This window comes from Etheostoma spectabile, chromosome 5 (genome assembly GCF_008692095.1).
Source record: "Etheostoma spectabile isolate EspeVRDwgs_2016 chromosome 5, UIUC_Espe_1.0, whole genome shotgun sequence".
NCBI classification, from domain to species: Eukaryota; Metazoa; Chordata; class Actinopteri; order Perciformes; family Percidae; genus Etheostoma; species Etheostoma spectabile.
The window spans coordinates 21,835,899-21,856,407 of NC_045737.1; the positions used below are offsets into that span (position 1 = coordinate 21,835,899).

General features: G+C 40.8%; 1 protein-coding gene across 1 annotated transcript in view; it reads right to left on the minus strand.

Moving 5' to 3' along the window:
- Positions 1-6,172: 6,172 nt before the first annotated feature.
- The window catches only part of sema6a (sema domain, transmembrane domain (TM), and cytoplasmic domain, (semaphorin) 6A), a 107,742-nt gene continuing 93,405 nt past the window's right edge, over positions 6,173-20,509 (minus strand). The window contains 1 exon segment of the mRNA XM_032515648.1: positions 6,173-10,569. Within this exon segment, the coding sequence (XP_032371539.1) occupies positions 9,407-10,569 (1,163 nt within the window). The 3' untranslated portion in view covers positions 6,173-9,406.

The following is a 20,509-nucleotide window of genomic DNA, read 5'->3' on the forward strand; positions in this document are numbered from 1 at the left end:
CTCCCATAAATTCTGACTTTTTGGGTCTCGGTAATTTATCACCACATTTTGCTGCTTCTTGCTGCACCTACGCTGTTGGAGGAAAGCTAGATCACACTAATGCCTTTCGCAAATACAACTCTACACACTATTTGTTTCACACCCATATGGTGTTCTGATCAGGCCAACCGTGGCTCTGAACTGTGACTATGAAAATAGCAGACATGTTTACAGAATATGTTGAAATGCCCTTAAGCGAAGGTAATTGGATGTAGCTGTGTTGTTATTTTCAATCCTCAAAGAGGCAGACAACATTGAGAAACCAGGTCATAGATTATTGTAGTGTAAACTTGATTGGCATCTTCTCTCAACTTTTGGAGGGTATTTATATTTTCTCCTGGCTACTGAAGCTAAGTTTCTCCACACAAACACAGTTTCACAGGATTATCCTTGCACCCCTGGCAATATCAGCCAGTTAAAGCCTTATGCTGTGTGTATGTGTGTGCCTGAATGCATGTGAGTTTGACTTTTTTCTGTTGGTGGTGTGTCTTTTTTGGGTTATCTTTCTTTCTCTCATGGTCATTATGCTCTCAGACTTCTTGAATGTGTGTGAGTGTGCGCACATCCAAATGTGCATGTGACCAGCAGATGAGGGGCTAACTTCCATCCAAAGTCCCTGAGCTCCCTTCCAACATATCCCATGGGTTTTTGTTTTGATCTCCTCGCCAGTCATTTTCCTCAGCCACCTCTTAAGCCCCGTGCATACTGCACTATGTGTGTGCACGTGGCTACAGGGATCCATGCACAGTGCCCCCTTAAGCCTTTTGTGCTCCAAATTTACACTGTCTTGCCCTTATTCCCACTGCCAATTTCTCCCCCGCTCGTTCGTCTATGTATGCAGCACAGGGCTTATAACGACAGAACAAGGCTTGGCTCTTTTTCCTGCTCACTCTGCCATCAGAAGTCTCAGAGGTATCCTCCTCTTGCTGCTTCTTCACAGCCCAAGGCTTTTTTCAATGTAGAGAGAGTTTCTCTTGCCCTCGTTCCTGTGACTCCTTGCTGATAATCTTCTGCTGGATTCTTCTCGGGTTTTGAGAAGTTTGAGCTGAATGATGCATGCTTTGGTGCGCTGGAAACTACACAGTGTTCAGTGTGCTACATATCCCTTCCGTAAGCCATTATATCATGACCATTCAAGGAAATTTTAATGGATTCCTGTTAAAGTTCATGGTGCAGATGCAGATGTATTACTGATGGGATACTTGAAGTGACACATTTTAAGTTTTGCATGAATGTGGGCATTGTAATCTCAGAAAGATGCATGAAGGTACACTTACGTAATTATACATATACAATGACTGACCACATTGTAGTTTGTGTAATCCGATCAGTTTTACTCAGTACAACTCATTCCCCCTCTCCATTTTAATGTCTTTGCATTTTACAGTTGTCTCTGCACTCTGTGGCTGTCAGGCGCCATTCTCAATAGCAGCAGCAGCATTGGGGCCTTTACACCTTTACAGGTCTCTCCATTTCACAACAAGGCCACCTAAATGCCTTGAAGGTACATTTAGTGCAGCGTAAGTACTCAGGATGTGTTAATGTGCTTCCTACAAGGATAAAATGTCTCCAGTGTGCTTTTATGTATTTCACCAAGGCAATAATGTCTGCTCTGCACAGAATTTTGGCCAACATCCAGATTACTGCAAGACCTAATCAGCTTAATATGAAGTGGAGTAGATATTGTATGACATAAGGTGCAGTGTGAATGATTGTTACTGGCTGTTAAACCACAAAGATCCTCAGCAGAGCAGAGATTACCACTGTGTTGCTTTGTGACCACTGACTTTTGTTTTTAAAAGTCATTATATTCAGTATTTAACAGCAAGATGCAACAAAGGTTTGGCATTGTATACCAAATTTAATCCAGTATTTATTTATTCATAATATTCTTGTTTATTGTGAAGAGCAGTCTGTTGGGGTGGGTTTAGAACAGCAATGAACCATGCATTGCCCCTGGAAGATTGTTTTTCAAGGATCAGAGGCATTCATAGAGAGAATGGTGAACATACACACATCCACAAACACACAGATAGGGAAATAATAATAGGGAAAACCTTGCAGACATACAGTCAGACACACTATCAGGGTCATAGTCAGGATTTTAGAAACATTTATATACTGAGGTCAGGAGTCAAAGTTCCCCAGTTGAATCTCAAAAAAACCCAGCCGCCCTTAGTTACTGTTGCTATGCCTGTTACGCTTGCTACTCAAACACTGCCATTCAGTTTAGAATAACAGCAACAGACTTACCACTAAAAATCCTTAGTATTTTTTCAGTCCCTGATTTCAGACAGAGGAAGACAAAAGCAGGCTCTCACTTCTAGCCGGGGACTGTTCATCTGGATCAGCTGTAGCCAACTAGTTGATTCAGCTAACGTTAGCCCCATAAAAAACAGTTAAAAACACCGGCTGCTGTTTGAGAAGAGGCATTGTTGTTGCAGTGTAGAGCTTGTTAGTCCTTAGAATTAGAAACATAATAAGGAAAATGTAAAATTAGGCTGTTATTGTGTTTTTACACACCCTTCTTACACACACAAACACACACACACACACACACACACACACACACACACACACACACACACACACACACACACACACACACACACACACACACACACTATAACATTATTGTAAAAGAGACACTCAGACTCCACTATGAAGCTCACATATATTTAAACGATGACACATTAACGACAAACCAACCAACATGGAGAACGGCCATTAAGGGGCCTATTGACCTCCATTAATGACTCATTGACAGCCATTTTAATTCACAGGGGACACATTACTCAGGAGCGTGTTATTGTGTGTGTGTGTGTGTGTGTGTGTGTGTGTGTGTGTGTGTGTGTGTGTGTGTGTGTGTGTTTAATGTTCCTCTATGTATTTTGACTTGAATCTATGCAGGCTTTTTTGACAGGGCAGATAATTATCTCTTCTGTTTATTTATCTGTCCATCCTGTTGCGCCTTTGTGTCTCTTTTGTGACTGTGTCGTTGTCGCTGCAGGGAAAAGAATTGGCAGAAAAATTCATACAAAAACGTCAAGATGTGTACCATTTTAAGAGCAGCAGCTGTATCAGTATCAGTGAGAGGATAATAATTGCTGAATGTGACGGTGCGGATTATCACATGGCTAAGCTTGTTGTGACCACAGATTGCGGGGCATTCAAAATGAGCATGGCCAGGGTGGATTAAAGTTGTGTTGGACTGGTGGGGGCAGGGGCTGCATGGATGACTACATAGTTTACTCAAAGGCTGGCTGGAGGACCTAATGCCTGTCTGACTGGTTAGCTGGTTAGCTGGTCTGCTGGCTGGGTGGCTGGCTGCCAGGATTGTTAAAAGTCTGGCGGGCTGCCCTTTGTAGCTGTTGCTGGCAGTGAAATGAGCCATCCAGCCCTTGAGTTGACAGGTCATAATGTTGGGTCATGAGCCAGAGTGACTGCTACTGATTTACACTTCCACTTCCACAACAAGATTTGCAGCATACAGTGTTTGTACAGCAACTGCTGATCAAAGAGCAACTCATACTTGCTACTAGATTACTAGATGCATTACAGCACTATGATCTATTGAAAAAAGTACAGAGACAAGTGCTTTGTCTGCAGCACTTAGAAGGTCATTAGGAATTTTCACCAGTGCCGTCTCTGTGCTATGATGCTTTCCAAATCCTCAAGTAAACTTTTGCTATGTAGAAAATCACTGATTAACTGATTAATTGATAACTGATTAGCGAATACCTTCTCAAGGATCTTGGAGAGAAAAAAAAAGGTTGGGTACAAGTCCATAGTTTGATAAGACCTCAGAAATGTAGAGTGTACAGTGACAGTTTTCATCAAGTAATCCTTTATCAACAGGTTTCTCTCTCTCTGCCACTCTTAGTTGCATCTCTCACTGAGACACAGCTCAAACTATGTACACCCTTGGCTAACAACCCTGCAAAAAATTCAACTCTCATTATAATATCCACTTTTTGTTCAGAGATGTCAATCACCCTTCATTGGTCATTTTGGAGGCTGCCAAATTGTAGTGCGTTATATTGCGAGGTGTTCCTATTGTTTAATCTACCCTCATTAATACAAATGGGGTGGAAAAAACTAACACCTCTTACGTAAGAACACCTAATAAACAGGCTAATGAGCGAACATTTTAATGATACCCCAAGATTATGCAAAACAATATAATTATTGTTGTTGTGTAAGCAACTGGGCTTCACTGAAACGAGATGTTGTGTCATGAAATCATTAACATATCTGCACAAGTGTACATAGACAACTCTGGACACTGGACGTTAACTAACAAGATTTATGACATAAAATATTTAATGTGATTAACTCTTGTCCCACTCACCACCTAAACAGAGCAGGCTGAAGCAACACAAATCTTGAACAAACACTGTCCATTCAAATTATCCTTAATTGTATCATCTACATTTCCCAAAATGCCACAAATGGAATCTCAAACTAAGAAATGTAGCGAACACAGTGACAACTACATTCTTATTTTTATATATTATAAGTCTTGTACTGTTCTGGATCCACACATCAAATTTGTTGAGCAACAATTCATAGCGTTAAGAGAACTTATACATGTCATTAATTCTCTGTAACACTACAATATTGTACGGATACCAAATTAAAGACAGCTGAGAAACACAATTTCTGGTCTCTAACTTAAATGTGCTGAAATAATCAAACCACTCAATTACATTAAGAGGGAGGTTTATATTACATTACTATTGATGTGGATTAAGTATCATGCGGTGAATTACTTGCATGTATTTCAAAGCTGTACCCTGATATCTATCCTGACATGCTGTCTTTATCTCTAGGACAGACCACACAAAGATGTAGGTTTCACCTGTTTTGACCCCTTAAATACCAATCTTTGAGGTCACAAAGCCACCCTCTGACCACAACTCTGTGATAAAACCAGCTCACACTTGCACGACTAGATTTGATTGTGCTCATGTCATGTTGGAAAAGGTTTGGTGGTGAATATCTGAATCTTGATCTCTGAGAAGTACAACACACGGGTGCCTAAATGGAGACTGCACAATGCGGCATTGTGAAGGCAGCGACAGGCCTCATTAGCTGCACCACATCCTTGTTATCTGATCTCCATGCACAGTCTGACTTGTACCAACGCTTGTAACTCAGGACTTAACTCATAGATCAAACGTATGAGTTGTCAACTTCCTGCCAAAGCTATATTTCCTGACAAAATGATACCAAGGAGGTGCTTACATATGAAAGTGGACACCTTTATTTGATTTTCTGGTCAGTGTTAGTCAGCCCTGATTCATTAAGGACAAGGCTGAGTATCATGAGAACTGGAAATTGAGGTGGAAGTTGGCATTGTGACGATACAGTACTTATAACGATTATCGCTCTGCCAGAAACTTGCTGGCCACGGCCCCTATTATGTTTTCAAGATGTAAGCTGACATTAACTGGGGACAGCAGAAATAGGTTGTACACACAACATTGACATCACCTTATAAAGTGTCAAACTTGTATACTTTAAAACTGACCTAACAGAAAATGCAACCCACTTTTTGGAATCCCTCTTTTATCTTGCAATTAACTTCTGAATAGTTTATTGTTTTCCTATATAATAAATGGATTGCCTAAACCTTCACTACACTTCTAATACCTCTAAACAATTATATATTAGGATTTTTAGAGTGCCTCCTGCATCAGTCTGCCAATAGAAAGCTGCCCCCAATCTCCATCAAATTGTTTCATTTAACCGACAGGATCAATAGTACCATATCTCGTCCCTCTGCTCATAACCTAGTTTTATTTTCACTTATTAGATATGAAGGGAAAGAAACTATTTCACTTCTGTTTCAAGTACTTTCATCCACTTAGACGTGCTTTGTATCAGAAGTAGAAAAGTTTCTCAGATCTCGAGGGGTTAGCGGAGGTTTTACAAGCAAAGAAATATAGTGTACTTCACAAAAGTACACTATTTTTTCCTAATTGTAAGAACTTGGTTTTCCCAAAACAGTGTTGCACATATTTCAACAATTAAAGATGTTTAAAGTATAAACATAACCACCTCAGGCAGAAACACGAGTGGAAAAAGTCAAGGACATATCACCATCTTCATGACAAGAATTTTATTTTTATTTTTTTTATTACATTTTGCATTAAATTAAAGAGTTTTTTCTTTACAACATACATTAAGCTGTGAATCAGATGTTAAGGAAGTGGAGAGAGTAGGGCAAAAAACTGTGACGTCACAATATCTTACAAGCTTACAAAGTTCAAAAGGTTGAGAAGTTGAGAAGAGAGTCAATTTGCATCTAACAGCAGTGTATTATAACAAGGGTGAAAGACAAAAAAGGCACACACCAAAGAACCTCACTGTTCACAGCAGCCTTCACAGTCAAACCCAGTCCAGTCTTGAAAATATTCAAACCCCACTGACATCAAACGCTTGATTTTACAGAATCTTAAATGGACCCACAGCTACATTTACGAAGCTACACAGGATGTAGGATTTAACCTTTTGAACCTAGATTTTCTTGTTCACATTCTGTGTTGACACGGCAGTTCTCCGAGGTGACAGCCACCACAACTGAACATTTCTAGGCAAGAAATATGTAGCATTATTTCAGGCCTGGGAAAGTTGCTGGGTCATGCACTCCTCAATACACTGGAAGGTGTAAATAGGGCCTTGTAGTGCCCAGTAACCAGTCTACAATGCAGTGGTATTCTGGAGTAAACCCACCTCTTCATACTAATCATGGGTCATTTGCACTTTGAAGATCATAGCTTTAAGTAATCCCTGGGATAACTGTCTCAACTGACCCCAGAATATGTTTCTATAGGGACACCCTCCTCCTGGTTCTAGCTTTTACCCAATCTGTTGCCCATGACCCTGTCATTTGCATCCAAACCCTGCAAGAGTATATGTACATGTGTTAGTCAGGTCACAGATCCTAAACGTTCCTTCTCACGTTAGCTGGGGATTGAGACATAGTTGGCTTTCCTCCATTGAGAAACAGAAGATTGCTTGATATCAAGAAAACCTTTACCTATCTACACATACAACACTAAGAGAGTGCTCCTTTGATTTAAGTGTTGGGGTCAGAGGTGATCAATAGAAATCCTCAAGTAAAAAGGAAGTGAAAACAGAAAAAGGTGAAATTATTCAAACTCTCAGCCATTCATAAGGCTTTGATAATGAGAGTTAGTGAAACAAAATAAAAACTACACTTCCTCAAACTGTGTTGTCTCTTACAAAAAGGGGGTTAAATAAGGTACTTTTTAATATTGTTGTTTTAAAATGTCAAAGTTCTTCACAGGAACCAGCCTGTTTCTGCAACTGCCTAACAACTGAGTGTTAGGATGCACACAAGAAGCCTAGAACTGTGTTAGTACACTGGGTGCTTATGTGTATCTCACACTGTGTTTGCTAGTGTTGCAGTGCACCACAAAGATACCCATACACTGGCCTTCTCAAGTAACAAATGTTAATTGTTCAGTTAATCAGTCAACCAACCATCACTCCAAACCAACGGACAGCAAAAAAGTAAAAACAAATACCAGGACTTTAAAATTGTATAAAATATAAAATCAAAAACACTCACAATGTCTACATCGACACTGCCAGCACAACATAAAGGGTTGCTTTAAGCTCATGGCACAATCAGAAATTAACCACAAAGATGCTTGTGTATGTGTGTGTGTGTGTGTGCATGTGTATGAGGGTGTGTGTGAGAGAGAAAGAGTGAAAGAAGAAAAGGAAATCCTCCTTTTCTCTCTTCCCTCTGGATCATAAGTGTGTTATGTCTAGGGACCAGAATTACAACAATAACACCTACATTCTTTAATTGCATTTTTATCAAACCAGGGAAACATGATGACGTAAGAAAAATAAAAATATACTACAAGGAGACAAAGTTAACAGCTATTAAAAACATTGTCACTACTTTAGGTGTAAGGCACAAATTTACATGTGGAAAAAGAAGCAGGCGATACAGATGTTTTTATAGTTTCCTTTTTCACCTGCTAATTTGCGTGACGCTGCTAGTAAAGACGATACGTTCTAGATGGAGGCATCGTTCTGTTTGCTTGCAGCTTCACTTGCAGCTTCTTTCTGTGTGTGTAATGCAGATTCCCGTTCCATTGCTGCAGCGGCTTCTCTTATATTTGCAACATGCAACAGTGAGCTTTGATGGCACCGGTAAGCCAGCAACCAATCAGGACAAATGTAACTGACTCACACAAAACCACAGTGCTGATTGGGGCCGTGGGGTAGGTGGGGGGATGCTCATTGGAGGAGTGAAAGGGTGGGATTCAGGAAGTATTTTTTATGATTGCTTAAAACAATGGAAATTCTGGTCCATGAAGGTAAAAGTCCCTGTCTGGCACAGTTTAAATAAATATCTCCTCCTCTTCACAGAGGTCACATATATCTCAAGCTGCAGGTCCCACTGAGCACACAGAAAGACATAGTGGACCTTTAGTCATCAAGAAAGTTCTACAGGCTCCAGTTTTATGACTTTAAATATGTTTTTTTTCTCACACTTGTTTAATTAATATTAAAAGATATCTTCTCCGTTCTGCCTCTTTCTCTCTCTCTCCCTCTCTCTCTCTCTCTCTCTCTCTCCAAGCCGAGCCTAGAAAGTCAGTATTTTTTCAAAAGCACTTAATAAAAATAAATACAACAAACTATTAGTATTAACAGTCATGTGTTATTCAGTAACCAGTACAGTAGAAGATTCCTCTGGCCCAGGCTTTCAGTCAAACCCAGGCAGGACTTGATTGCTGTAACACTGAGAGGCTTTTTCACAGTTTCTGACAGAACTCAGAACAGTCGTCTGTCCTTTCAGTCCAAGCTCAGTCTCTCTGAGTGCAGATTGGACAGTCCTCAAGATACTGTACAACGATAATTCTCCAAACCCCCTGTGCTGTCTTCTTGTGTGCTTTTCACCAGCGTGATAAAGTATCAAGTCAAGTCCCGGTGGCCAAAGACACCACAAACAAGAGAGCCACCGTCTTGGATGCTACAGGGTGCAGTTGGATAAAATATTCAGGACAAGCGTTATCTTCTTCTGTTTCAGTAGCACATGTTCCCATGTGTGTTTACAGAGGAACTGGGAGCCAGCCAGAGCATGAGCTCGATGACGGCAACAAATGACGACAACCATTTGTATAATATTTACATATTTATATAAAAAGAAAGTGTTTTCTTAAAAAACTGTTTCATTTTTCACTCTACTGTACACCAAAAACAAACAAACAAAAACACTAAAAAGAGATGCAAGTTGTACAGTATTCCCAGATTTTTCTCTCTTTCAGAAAAAACTTTTACTACTGTCCATTCACAGTGGACTGACTGGATAACTAGCGGACTATGTGCAGGAGTCACTGGATTTGACTTTTGTCGAGAGTGAGACTACGGAGGGTTTTGGGGGGACATCGGGCTTGAGATATTTGAAGCCCGTTCGAGGCAGTGAACCGTAGGAGCTCATTCCAGGCTGCCGGGACAGAGATATGCCCTGTGCTGTCATTTGTATGGAGTCCACCCTCTGAGGTGCAGGGGGTGGCGTCTCCATGCGGTTGAAGCTGTGATGTCTCGCCAAATGAGAGGAGTTAGATGAGTTGGTGTTGTGCCTCTTGAGAACGGAGGACCCGGAAGCTCCGGATGCTGATCCTTTACGGAGTCCGTAGACTGACGAGTGGACCTCCAAGCGTTTGCCCATCTGTGGGACAGCCGGAGGGACGGTGAGAGAAGCCTCTCGTTGGGGCACACGTGGTGGCAGCACCCCATCTGGATCTACCATGTTGAGGTTGTGACAAGGGCTCTTGACTGTCTTGTACTCCAGGGTGGCTCCCTGGTCGTCCATAACACTGTGGCCCATGCTGAGGTCACTATGGTGGGGCTGCTCCACATACTCGTGCTGGTAGGACTGCTGGTGCTGCTGCAGGTGAGGCTGGAGCTGGTGCTGATGCTGCGGCAAAGGCAGGACTACCACGCTGGGGATGTGCCCTGGAGAGGCCCTCAGGGGAAGGTCTGTAGAGATAACAGGGGAGCCCATTGGTGGCATATCCTTGGTGCAAGCGTTGATGAGGTTCTGGTTCCTCTCCCACTCCCGGCTTCCCCGGCTCGGCTTACGACGCGGCTGCATGGGGGTGGATTCAGGCGTTGGCAGAGCAGTGAGGTCCAGGTGGTGCTGGTCTGCTTTTATCAGCATCTTACCATTTGGTGTCAGTCTCCCATTGTGCATCAAAGGGGTGAGGATTGCCTCGGGTCGACCATCTTTGGCCTGTGTCTCAAATAAGCCCGTCAGCTTGGTCACGCTGTTCATGGATCCTCGGCGGGAGTGGAGGTGGTGGCTGTCCTTTTCCTTGCTGCCTGTCAGGTCTATGTCTCGCCGCCGGTGATCACAGACACAGTAGACAATGATGCCAGAGAAGATGGCGCCCATGGCAAAGGCTAGGATGACAGCGATGGCCAACAAGGTCACGGGAACTAGTTGGTCACGACCCTTCTGGTAACTCTCACGGATCACACCTGCAGAGAGATGTGGAGATGACATTCAGACTGGCAAACAATAGATAGATATAGAGATTATTCTGCCTCTGCCTCTGCTGTGTGTTGTGGGCAGTTGTTTCTAAGAAAAATAGAGCTGTTGGGAAAAGATGCTCATTATTAGACTAACCAAAAAATAGAAAATTATTGAATTGAATATTGAATTACAATAATCAAAAGATATTTTCTGGGTAAAAAGATTAGTGGTTTAAATCATTTTATGAAAAGACATGCAAATGAAGCTGGGTTTATCCCATCATAAGGAACACCTTTTCAAAACGGGCACAAATAGTAGCGTGAAGTAGCTTCTTTCAATATTTCCCGAAAATCCAATCTCAGATTGAAAATGTGTTTTGGAGGGGCGATTATGATTCACATTTTAAATCCTAGATAAAACCCTCTGCTGAAATGAAAAAAGATATGAGTGTAGATAAAGGAGCCCGAAATACCCAAACCCTTTCTTCTCACAGATGCAAATAGGAGACTATTCATAAATCCTGGATCCAATCTTATGAATCACAGAGAATACATTAAAAAGCCTCTGATTAGGCGCTAAATCCAATGAGCTGTGTCATCAGTGTCTTATGAAAGCGCCACTTTCAAAGACGTGCTGCGATATGGCCAAATAAAAGATAATTCAATAAAAGCAGCTATGAAGTATTCTATTGGTGGGAGAGTGGGAGCAGCAGGTTGCGTGTAATAAAATGGGCCAACAACAATCTGCACACACGTGCACACATGCACCTAACACACACTCACACACACACACGCACGCACACGCACGCACACGCACACGCACACGCACAAGCACACGCACACGCACACACACACACACACACACGCACACACACACACAGATGATAATGTCGAGCCTGCTGATGAATGTAGACTTCTAATGCAGCACTCTGTTCCTTGGGTTAAACACAGCCAGGAGATTTATAATGCGTACACACATGACCTACGGCCAAAACAGATCAGTTACCACAGACAGAGGATTAGGCAGGTGGGCTCTATCACATAAAAAGCTCCCACAGAGCAACACTGGCATTGATAACGTGACTCAGTTACACATGTGTACTCCAACCATGGTATATATTATCCACCGAGATGTGGAAGACTTTGAAATTCTGTGCATGCTGTTTGTGGTCTTAAAAAAAGGTAAAGCTGTAAAATGCAAAAAAGGATGGAAGCTTTCAGTCCCAATGGATGCTATAACTAAGGACAATAACCTGATATTCATATGTATGAATAGAATTCATCTTCACATAATCCATCATGATACTATGTGTACGTCTCCTCTACAGAGAAGGTGTTTACAGTGAAACTAAGTTCTAAAATAAACACTATGTGGGTGAAATGATTTGTATAACAACTCTGACTGTATCCTTTTTTGTTTAATTTCCTAATGATCAATTTTATTGACTTGTATTAATAAAATCTTGTGTTTTTTATGACTGCCTTGTTTATGTCTGATTGTCATAACAACAAAGTCAAAAATATATATTGGAAAGTTACCTACTGTACTTTATAGAAACAATATATATTACACAATATGTGTAAATACAATATATATATATACATATATATATACACAAATGCAATCAGTTACATGAACATGGAAACATAATGTGTTTGTTTTGTTTGCCTGCAGGAAATTGGCAAAAGAAATACAAAAATACCTTTGTACCTGTATGAGCTGCAAACATTTCAGTTGACAACAACATAGAAATCCAAACAATTGTTAACAAGCAGAACACTTGCAATGTTGTTCTTTTACATGTTGCTGTGCGCACGAATCCCTTCACTTTTCTTGCAGATAATCAGAAAAGTGTTTCAATTTGCTCTATAATTTTCCAAAAGAAGATGAGACAAAATGAAATGTTGGTTGCAATAATTCTGTAAAATCCTGAAGGGGCTGGGTAATCGTGTTTAGGCTTTTCAGCTCATCTGTGTCACCAAGGACACACTTGGAGAATATCTTCTTTCTGTGTCTCCTTAGCAAGACATAACACAGACACAGAGACAACATGGTAATCTGTTCTCATGGAACCGAAATCCAGACTCTCTTAAATTAACATCCATAATCCTTACTTGCTGCAGTCATACATCATTAGTCCAAAAACACGACTTAAACCACATTTTCCGAGCTGAAATGAAGCACTGAGCAAAGCTTGAGTCTCTGCTTTGACTTTAAAGCTCAACCTGCATTAAAAAAGAGCAGTTCCTCATTTATTGTAAAAACAAAACTTCACTTTTCTCTTTAATAGAGTGCTGACAACACACAGCTTGGCTGTAACTCATTCTGTGTTAAACAAAGGGATAAAATATTTCTTTTCTGGCCAAAATCGTTTCTTATCAAGGACGTGGCCTGTATTGTAGATAATGTGAGAAGTGATGAGTGTTATCTGCAGTGAAGAATTAAGGGAGGACATGTGTTATTCTGTGGCCTCATGTGACCAAATGGCCTGTCTGACAAAACATCTGCTTCCCATCTCATACAGTAACTTCTGAGAACGAGAGAGATCCTTTTCCTCTCTGCTATTTTATATTTTGCCCTACCAAGATCTTTTTTTCACATTTTCTGCTACTTCTTTCCTTTTCAGAAATAGTGATTCACTTTTCTGACTTCCTTCTTGTTTCTTTCACACTGTTCAGCTTCCATATGGTAAGTGTTCTATTCAGTGGAAACTGGGGGAACTGTAATTATAACCTTGTGGTCTTTGTGAATTATCATCCTTTGGCAGAAACCACAATGGTGACATGTGGTGTTTGAGAGCTGCTGGGTTAAGCGCTTCTGTGAATAAAGAAGCAAAGGAAGAGGAATATAGCTTTACTTTTAGTGAGGAGCCCCAAAAATCTCAGAAGAAAACCATTTACGTCGGAAAATTAAAGTGCAGGCATAAACAAATACTTTGGCAAATCTCTCTTTCTTCTGTAATTCTCGTGAAATGTAAATACATTCATCCATCTCTGTCTACGATGCTTACATGTTTGAAGAGCCAGTGAAAACTGTTATGAATTTTCATGACAGTGAATTTATTACTGCTAAAGGTTAACCTTCTTCGGCCAGGGACTTAGATTTCACATTGAATAACAAAGACGGAGGGGAGCCGAGCTAAACGGGTGTCCATTTTGGTGAAGAAGGCGAATTGTGGAGCTAGATCTTTGTCTTCTATTCCGGGTGTCGCAGCCGAGGTTAAAGCCCTGTTTGACCGGAACAGCATGGTTCTTCCTTTTTTTTAAATCCTTTAATTCTTTTTCTCACTTTTTCTCCCCTTCCATCCATCACTCATGTCTGTCGCACTTACACACACTTCCAGAGAGTCCTTAGTCCAATACCTTGGGTAAAACACAAGAAAATAAAAAAGAGGAAACTTTGAAGACTTGCATCTTTCATGTTAGGAATTGTTTCTCATCTTAACATCAAAGAGAATTTATGTAGCCACAGAGGACATGGGAGCTGTCTCTGTTGTATCACAGGACTTCAGGTATTTGAATCAAGGTGGCTACGTCGCTGTTTTGTTGAGGCCTGTTTGTGATCTTGGCAAAACTTGTCAAAACTTTCCCAACACGACCTTGAAAACTATCAAAGTGTTGCTGAAATCCACAGATTTTCTGCTTCATTCTCATGCTGTTGAGGTTTTGACTATACAGTGACTTATAATTGTCTGGTTTCAACTCTAGTCTCGCCCCCAGAATGCATTGCGAGGCTTCCTGCAGTTCGACACTTCTCTCAGCGGTTGAATTGATTTGAATTTCACACCACCTCGGGCCTCAACATTCAGATATTAAACACATATCTCAGATACTGAGATATTTCTCGCTGTCAAAACAGCCTGAGTCCGCAACACTTACTTGTAAATCAGAAACATTGTAATCTGCTGTGACTGGAACTCGTGAATGCTCTCTTTCAGTCTGTCTGACACACACCCTTACACTCGTTTAATCTCTTCACAAGCACCAACTGAGCCCACAGAGCTTGTCTTTGTGTTGGTGTTGGGGAAACTTCAAAGGTAGTTAAACATCACAGAGAGGTTACGGAGAGGGCCCTAACCTTTCACTACAGGCCCTTAAACAAAGACCCTGCCTGCAGAATGATAAAAATCTTAATCAGACTTAACTGCACTCATTGATGTGTCACTTGTTGAAAGGCAGAACAGTAGACCTTGACAACTAATGAAGGAGAATAAAAGATTAAGGAGAGAAGCAGAAAATGTTGCCTCATATTTTTTTTGCTTCAACTGAAACTTCTTATTTGCTTTCAGGCACTTGCTTGTTGTCATCTTTTAAAAAGGAAATTGTTGTTTTGATGCATGCAAGCAATTCATTATGTTCTATTAAACGCCAGTTAGAATATTATCCCAATTATCCCACAATTAAGTCTTGTGTATGTTTAAGTTCAAGACACACTCGCACTAATGCTGTTATTCAATATTAAAGCATTCATCAGACAATCGAGAGTCAGTGCACAGCATACTGATGAGCCAGTTAAGATATAATTAAAGCCCTAATTATATCGTTCTGCACCTCAGGTATTAACACCAATGTACTAACCTATCCACCTCCGTGCATTCAAACTGAAGTATTTAATACTCAAAGGAAATCAACCTGAATAACACATCCTTGGGAAAATGTATTATCATTTGTTTGATACCTAAGTTGACACCAGCATTGTTTGTATGAATGGGTGATAGACTTGTTAAAAGGTGCTGCCCAGCACAGCTTCAACAATTATTTCTGAATTTCACTGCTATCACACGTTGACATATTGACAGAGCAGTGTTGAAATCAGAAATCATAATTTATAAAAAAAATTGTGGATTTTCCTATGGGGAAAAACTGTTGTTCAAACTCCTGTGAGCTTTTTCTTTAGTCTTAACTCCTATTAATTAAGGGCCTTTCAGACCAAAGGCGGCAACGGCACCGCTGCACTCTGAAACCCATTGTTTCCGAGCCACGACAGCTTTTTGCTGCGTCAAGGAAAGGGCGGGTGCAGCGGCAGCACACCACTGTGCACAGAGTTTAACCTTGTTGAACTTTGGGCGCAGCGCGCTGTGGATTTGCGCTGTACCCAGAGCACATGCAGAGTCACTGTTATACAGATGTTGACCCACTAAGAGTATTTTATCGTGCTATAACTGTTGAAAATGTGTGTCAAGCTACTGACTTCTATGTATGACCAAAGTGAAGCATTTTGAAATTCATCCAGTTATAAATGCCAGCATAGATAATCATTCATAAATGTTTTAAGTATAAAACGAGCCCTACGTAATCCTCCCAGAGAACAAAGACTTAGCTTGTATCTACTTGATGAGTGGCTCACTTGTGGACATTGTGAACGTGACTATTTAAATTCAGTTCAAAGCAGAATAATGACAGCTGAATGTGAGTTAGACAAGCTTCAAGAGCACAAAAGGATGAGCTGCTGTGATATGAGATTCATTCTCACACGGCCAAAAAGACAAAGCAAAGCTTTTGTATGAGCCTGCAGTGGCAAGAGGTCTTACTGGAAAGCGTAACCAACACATTAATATGGCAAAGTGAGCAGTAAATGTGTGTAAAAAAAACAAAAGCAGCCTGAGACAACAATAAGCTAATCAGTGGAGGAAATTATGGCTTATAACTTGACGTCAGTCAGGGAGGTGCGTAACGCCGGGAAAACATCCAGTACACTGTTTCTATTATGATTCACAATGACCTGCAAATAATTCATCTGCCTCATAACGAACTATCACAATCTTTGGCCAATAGGAAACAAAAATCCTGCTGTTAAATACTAATGACAGGAATATGACAGTGTTACAATGACAGGAATATGAGTTGTAGAATTTTTTAATTCAAAAGTTACTTAGCACTTTTTCTTTGCTGCGGTGCAGATGTGCCTTAAAGAGCCACCTCACCAACTTTTAAGTCCTATCATTCTACTGCATGTTCATATAAACTACTAACATTAAATTACCCAATGAGGTCGCCCTCATAGGCTCCTGGAAAAGGTCACCATCCAAAAGCATCATCTGACAGTAAGCAGAGTTCACGTTAAACTAAAGCGTCTATTCTTTGCACCTTACTTCCGAGGATGGGTAATTTGAAAACAGAGGAGTCTCCATAATTCGACAACCAAGAAATCCTTCTTTCTGGCTTTTTATGCTCCCTTGTGTTAGAAGAAATAAAGCTGAAAGTTAACATGTGATAGCTGTCCTGACTGTTTTAGAGAAATGGCTACTAAGAGCTGTTGATTTTTCAGTGGTTAGATAGACTCTTCTAAACTACACAAGTTAACTTTTTTTCAACAGTATAACTGGGTTTGCAAATTTGCCAGAAAAGCTAAGATCAACATAAAAAAATCAATCAATCAATGCAGTGGAGCTAGAATTCACTGTGTGCATCATGTTCATACTGTGCATTGTTAGGAAGTTTGAAACCAAGTCGTCTTCCCCCCACCCCAAATAATACAGCTAACATTCAAGATTGACATGGCCATCTCCAATAATGATGCCTTCCAGAAAGTGAGTTGAAGTGAAATGCTCAGACTATCAACTATCTGGCATAACAAAAATAGTGCCGCTTCCCTGTGTGAGCGGGGTCATACCTTCTCTCTCTCATGCCAGCCTCACCTTGGCACACAGGTGTCAGAGAGCTGCCTGCAGTTGAAAATAACCCTTGCAAAGCAACTGTCAGACAGTTGGTATTTTTTTATTTTTTATTTATTTAAAAGGGACAATGCACATCAATTGACATTTTGAGTTTACACTCCGTAAATGCACCAAAAGCTCATTTTCATCTATTAGTTGGTGTAACCATGAAAAATACATTAAAAGAAATTGTATCTCTCAATAAACTACAGAAGCTCTTGTCTAATGGCTAAGACATGTTAAAATGTCATGATGTTTAAAAAAATATAGTGGTTAATTTAAACCAATTTAAATTTCTGTTTTCCAAGATGTAAACACTGCATTGTCTTCCGTCAGTAGACACTTGTGAATACTCCTCCTGTGAGTCATTATGAGTAAGAGAAAACAAAACCATCTCACCAGACAACCATGTCTCCCACCTAGTCATGGTGAGAAACGTAATTGCTACCTGGACATGCAGTACATGTTCACAGGAAATGTTTTATCTAGAGTAGGAACTGCTACATTCAGTGTGTATAACGCACGCAAGTCATCGGAGGGAGTTCGGGGTGGATTATGGACGTACAGAGTGCAGCGCTTTGACACCAGAGAGCAGGGTTTACATCCTGAGTCCTGAGCAACAAAACACTTTGGTTAAAGTTAGGGGGTTTCGGTTAAACGGTAATAAAGTAAAACATCCTGTTTGGTGCTTCAAGTCACAAATTACATTTTCAATACTTAACCATGACACACATTTTCCTTAACTAAGTGCTTAGAGTGCCTTAACAAATCTCCCGAAAAGGATTGCACCAGACACTGTTTCAACCGAGATAATAGCATAAAAAAATCTGTTTAGGGTTAAAACTGTGACCCAGTATAAAAACAAATGACCAAAAGGAATAGAGAGAAACACCTGTTCACTCTGTTCAGCCGCAATATGTAATATCTCACTATATCTCATATTCTATCCTATTCCCCTTTCTTCCATCTCGTTGTTCAATTCTGCCTTTCAGCCAGTTTGTCCGGCTCCTATCTCTGTGCTCTTTCCCTTATAACCTTCACTGCTACATTATTGTCCTGTTATGTTTAATAAATCTTTATCATATGTGTTCCTTTTCTCTCTCTCGCCTTCTCCCCTCCCTCATTTCCCATGTCTCTTCCCCTGTTGTCTCTCTCCACACCGCTTTTCTTCCACCTCTCCCCTTTCCTTCTACCGTGGATAGCTGCTGTAATGAACCCATAAATTGGAACGGCACAGCGGTGGCTACAGGTCGGTTGGGGGAAGGTGAATGTAAAAGGGGAGAGGGGGTGGGGGGATTTGAGCCTGACAGAGAGAGAGAAAGAGGTAGAATGCAGGGCAAGGATTCATTCCTGCAGACAGCAGAAGAGATATGACTCCAGTTGGAAAAGAGACAGACTACAAGGGGAGAAATGGAGGAGGAAGAGGAGGAGGAAGAGGAGGTGCAGAGATGGAGGAGGAAGAGAGACAGAGAGAAACGGGGGGAGGGGCGTTGGGGGAGGAGGCTCCATTAAACTGGTTTCAGGAATTAATTTGCACTGGGTAAGGTATAGCCTTGGAACATGCCATCCCAGTCAGATGAGAAGTCCTGTGGAAGGGAGACTGATCACAATGGCAGCAGATGGTGGAAAGTGGTGGAGCTGGGGGCCAGGGTAAGCTATGGGAAGCAAAGGGAGAAGTGTATGGTAGGGTGACAGGGGTGGAGTAAATTATAACAGAGACAGATGAGTCCTAGACAGACAGATAGACAGACAGACAGACAAAAAAAACACCAAGCTCAAATGTACTGTGAAACACAAGCGGCCACCTGGCAACTGCAATGGTCCCACTGGAATGTCGGATAATGATTCTGTTGGGTGCTAAATATCATCAGTGTATGAATTGTCATCACTTTACATTTGTAATTACTCTGGTGGTGTTGGGCTAATACATATTGGCAGCACTGTAATATTCATTAGCAGATAAGATTCCACAATGTCTAAACTGCAAATGAAAAAGTTGGGGAGTTATCCTTGTAAGTTATTGTAATTTATTTTAAAATCACAAACAAGCTTGCAAACGACTTTGCATATGACCTAATGCATTTTCACTTAAGCAATAATTTTTTTTAAAACTAGTAATTGACTTAGTTACTTAGTTTCAGACTTCATAATCATTTCTCATACTGTATATCGATTCAATTTCACTTTAACATACAAAGTTTTCACAGTACAGTTGACACCTGAAGCCAATAATACTGAGAGCGACAGGAAGGAAGAGGAGGCAGGATGGGTGGAGCGGGAAATGAATACTGTTGACTGTGGTGCTCAATTTGCCATGCTGAAAAGCATTAAGCTGCATGGAGGCAAAACTGTGCTTAATCCCATCAAAGCAATCAAAGGCAGGAAAAAGGCAAATATATAAATAGCAAAAAAACACACACGCAGTATCAGACCAAGCCATGCAAAATATCAAGAACTGCTCACAAGAAACCAACACAAGAAAATCAAACAAATCTCATCAAGCGGACTCGTACATGTATATAGAAAAGGAAATTGAAAAGGCTGTTGAGCTGAAATTGAAATAGAACTGATAAATACTGAAACAAGCTGCAAAGGTGTCTTATAAAAATCATAATAACAATGATCATACAGAAAACAGCAGGACGCATTGTTTTGAAATGTGAAGCCCTGTTGCAGTTACCTGAGCTTAGATTGTCCTTATCAGCCCCCCCGGAATTAATTGGCCCCACCAAAAAAAGAAAAAGATTCCTGCAACTTGATTGCAAGACAGCTTTTAGCTTTTCTTTTGTTTGATTATCAAAGTGTATCATTCCGCACCATTCTTTGTGAAGCTCAAGTAACATTAAACCTGCTCAGGCAAAGGCAACAAGGGAGCGACAGCATGTTGCGTGATGCTGGCTGTAGGCATGCTGTCTGAAGTCTCTGCCACCATTGTGCTTGGATCTACCCACTGGGGCCTTACTGCTTCCAGCTGACAGTCACTGTAGTCACTACCTCTGTTCATTCCATAGACAGGTGATACTGGAGGATGTGCTGTGACAGACTGAACCACCTCCTTTCAGTGTTGGAAATGATGAGAGACGGTATGTTTTTGTCTGGCTCTCATGTATTAATATAACATGTGAGTCGCATCACTGATGGTGGAAGTGCATCTGACAAACATATATTATATTATGAGCGTCAATCTTACCTGTCTACACTTAACGCTGTTGTGAAGGTATTTCCAACATCTCCTCTAAGACTCCTCTAACCATCTAGATAGAAGAATATTATGTCTTCTCTTTTTTATG